General features: G+C 40.1%; 1 protein-coding gene across 1 annotated transcript in view; it reads left to right on the top strand.

Moving 5' to 3' along the window:
* The window catches only part of LOC103208122 (complement receptor type 1-like), a 250,973-nt gene that overhangs the window by 205,745 nt on the left and 41,152 nt on the right, over nucleotides 1-4,076 (top strand). Inside the window, 1 exon segment of the mRNA XM_042782469.1 lies at nucleotides 2,579-2,683. Coding sequence (XP_042638403.1) covers nucleotides 2,579-2,683 — 105 coding nt within the window.

Below are 4,076 nucleotides of genomic sequence, written 5' to 3'. Positions count from 1 at the left end.
AAGAAGAATATATATAGGGATATATATAGGATACAAAAGGATAGATATAGGGAGCTCTTGGGGTGCAACACCTAAGGCATTTGATTGCTAACCAAAAGGCTGGTAGTTCAAACCCACCAGCCACTCCTTGGAAGGAAGGTCGGGCAATCTACTTCCATAGAGATACTGCCTTAGAAACCAAGGAGGGGTCGCTATGAGTGGAATTGACTCAACAACAGTGAGTTTGTAGTTTTTTGTGATCTATTTGGAGAAGAAATGGGTGTGGGTCCACTGTAACCTTTGTTGTTTGTTGTTGTTGTTATGTGCCGTCGAGTCAAACTGTAACCTTTGGTGGCCAGTAAATGAGGTTAGCAGGGGACATACCAGCCACAAATCGTAATCAATGGGCTGAGGCAGAAAGCACAGAGAAAGTAAAGATTCATTTTATTTCTTGGTGTTTGCTGTTTGCGGTGCAGTGCTGGAAGGATGCTAAGGCTGAATTCAGCAGGACGCAGTGTTGTGATCAATTACTGACATCTTGCAGGTGTTGTATTATGCCTGGAGACTGAAAGATATTGATAGGTATACTTGCCATGCTGCTTCTTTCTCTGGGAATTCTGCTACAACTCCCTACTCAGTTAAATATTGTCCTTAACTTACCCCCAGATTTCAAGGCTGCTCATTGTTTACTATATCAACACTGAACTTAATGAGCTAATCTATTTTAGTTTTATGTTACATTATTATTGATTTCCCATACCTTCTTAGTCTTCAGCTTTCCAGATCCAGGACATCTAAATACTCTGTGTCCTTCCACACAGTGGCCTACACTCTGTTAACATTATCTCTCATCTTCTCAGCCTCCACTACCGTTCTCACCATTCCCCTCCCAAGACGAGAAGCTCCTTGTGAGCAGGGACCACCTGTAAACCAAAATAAATAAATAAATAAATAAATGCTGTCGAGCTGATTCCAACTCTTAGTGACCTCCAAAAAACCAAACTCATTGCCATGGAGTCGGAGCGGACTTATGACAACCCCTCCTTGGGTTTCTGAGGTGGTATCTCTGCAGACGTAGATTGACCAATCTTCCGAGGAGTGGCTGGTGGGTTTGAACCATCAGCCTTCTGGTTAGCAGTCAAGTGCCTTTGGCACGACGCTAATGCTTAGTGTGACAAAATTATTAGAACTACCCTCTATGAAGACTGTCTACATTTTCCTATATTCACATTGACTTCTGTTAACCAACTGGAATTCCATTCACTCAACATTAATCACTGAGGTGTCTCACAACCCACGTACCTTCAGATTGGAAGGTGAGGCTAGTGTTTTTATCACCCCAAAACTACTTCCAAGACACGACTCCTCTAACAATCACCACTCATTAGAAGCTCCTCTCACCTGGCTGGACAATCCCCTACTCTTCCAGTCCATGGATCTCAAACCTGCCTTTCCTCATCCCATGAAAACTTTGGCCCCTGATTCATGATCTTCTTTGTCTCAAATGCTGCAGTCATTCTAATTGCCATGAGAGAATAAAGAATAGCTGAGTGATAAGGAAGTAGTGGGAAGTGGGGAAGGAAGTCAAGTCTTGTGCTTTTGTTCTTAAATCCCTAATATGGTGAAACCTGTGAGAGCCAGGACTCAATGAGACTGCCCTGTTTTTCCATGTCTCACAAACTTTCTGCCTTTGACATGTTGCAGTCTTACCACTTTTCTATTGCTCATTTTGTGGAAAATATTTGTTTTCCTACTCTAACAGGTTTCTGCCTTACACAGGTTCCAGCTTTCACAAGCTTTACAGTACCAATGTATATTTAAAATCTGAGAGTACTGTTGTATTATTTACCACTTTGTTTATGTAAAAAGAAGTTCTTAATGGAAAAACTTCCAAAGAAGTACCGTAGCATACGAGTTAAAAACATGGGCTGGGCAAAAAGTCCTGTGTTCACAGTCACTTACTAGGTAGGAGACCTGAGTTAGATACCTTTATCCTTTTGAAGCTTCATTTTTCTTTGCTTGTGAAATAGGGATGATAATAGTTGCTACCTCACTTAACATAGTGTCAGAAAATGTTGCTATCATTATTTACACGATTGTTCATATTGAAATTAAGAAGTAATAAAATATTTTTTGCTCTTAGTTCTTTTCCCTTCATGATAGCTACTACCATTCTCCTGATTGTGTGTGCTATTTGTACAGAACATATAGCTTCAATACAGGGGAAAAAGGAAGCCTTATGTAAGATTGCAGTGATGCTTAAGTGTCACAATATTATGCTAGACAGTATTTACTAATCAAAGTTATTTTAGAAATAGTGAAATGTGTTGCTTTAAGGCTTGGACACATATATAAACAAGTTAAGGTCTTTTGACACATTATATAGGATGATTGTAGTATTACCTCCTAATCCAAGTTTCTACTTAGATTTGAAAAATAGGATTTTGGTATGTTTCTCCTTTCACAGCTTGTAAAATTATCAGGAACTTGAGGCCAATTATACCCTAAATTTCAAAATGAAAGCTACTGACTAATTTCTTTCAAAACTGACTTATACGATTAAGATATTTTTCTATTTTTTTTCTCCTCCGCCATTCAGCAATAATACAAATGAAAAATCTAAAGAAGTGATTATCCACTTAAATTCTCAAGAAGGCAGCCGTGTTCATCCTCAAACTCTGCAACCAAATCAGGAAAATAGCAGGTACCCAGTATACATATTGAATTTAAAATGTTTTCAGCAACTCAAATATCACAAATGGAAATAGGATTTGAACATGATATTGCAGTAGATACATTGGGTCATTGATATCAAAGAATTTTAAGAAAATAGTCAGAAGCCAGAAATCACTTGTTTCTTTTCTTGGATTTTTATTTCCAGGGAGGGATTTGGGGGTAAGGACTCTGTCAGTGCCATGTACAAGCACTGTGTTTTCAAAGCATTCCTATACACTTGTATATTTATACTACAAACTTTGGAGAAATCATAAGCATTTCTTTTCCTGGTGGAACCCTAGCATTTGCCACCTGGCATGGCTCCAAGTCTTCCAAAACCAAAACCAAAAAGGAGCTCTGGTGGTGCAGTGACTAATGCATTTGACTGCTAACCAGTAGGTTGGTGGTTCAAACCCACCAGCCACTCTGAGGAAGGAAGACGGGGCAATCTACTTCTGCAAAGATTTACTGCCTCAGAAACCCAACAGGGGTCGGAAAACAAGTATCCCAGAGGGTCTCTAAAGGAGCCTGTTGAGACTTCACTCTTTCCGATTTCCAACTTTCACTGAAGTCTCTACCCTTGAGCTTCACCTGGCCTCTTACAGCTGTTCTCTTCTTTCTGTCCTTCTCTACTTGTGCTTATCATACCTATCCCTTTATTCCATTTATCCAAGTAGCCTCACCACAAGCGGTTATATAAGTATTTATTAAAGGTTTGGGCATGAAAAGGGAGACTATAACACAACCCAAAGCAGCACACTAAACTAAAAAATATCCATCCATGCCAGTGGACCACAAATATAACATGTGGGGCAAAATCAGTAGGCCACCTGTTTTTCTATGAAGTTTTACAGAAACACAGTCACACCCATTCTTTATTTAGTGTGTATGGGTATTTCCACACTGCAACAGCAGAACTGAGTATGTAGTTTCAACAGAGACTCAAAGACCCACAAAACTGAAAATATTTACTACCTGATGCTTTACAGGAAGAATTTGCCAACTCTTGAATTGTATCCTGTTGTTGTGTGCCATGGGGTGGATTCTGACTGATACCACAAAGAATTTCTCACTGGCTAGTCCCCCTTTAAGCCGTGGCTTCCCACCCTTTCCGAGGCCTCTCTCATTAGACACTTTTCCTTTTTGTTCAGATCTATTCTATATCCTCAGAGTTCCTCATTTTGACTGCTGGGTTTCCTGCACATTTATTAGTCTGTTTTTCTTTGCCATCACTGCAATTCACCTGGCCCTTGCTTACTCTCACTGCCTGTTGTTGTTGTTGTTATTTGCCATCAAGTCGGCCCCGACTCATAGCGACCCCTCCTTGGGTTTCCGAGGCAGTATCACTACGGAAGTAGGAATGCCCAACCTTCCTTCCAAGG

Source organism: Orycteropus afer, unplaced genomic scaffold (assembly GCF_000298275.1).
Source record: "Orycteropus afer afer isolate SDZICR_OR568_19922 unplaced genomic scaffold, OryAfe1.0 scaffold00013, whole genome shotgun sequence".
In the NCBI taxonomy this organism is placed as follows: domain Eukaryota; kingdom Metazoa; phylum Chordata; class Mammalia; order Tubulidentata; family Orycteropodidae; genus Orycteropus; species Orycteropus afer.
The sequence above is the reverse complement of the archived record's forward strand: the minus strand, read 5'-3'. Positions and strand labels throughout refer to the sequence as shown.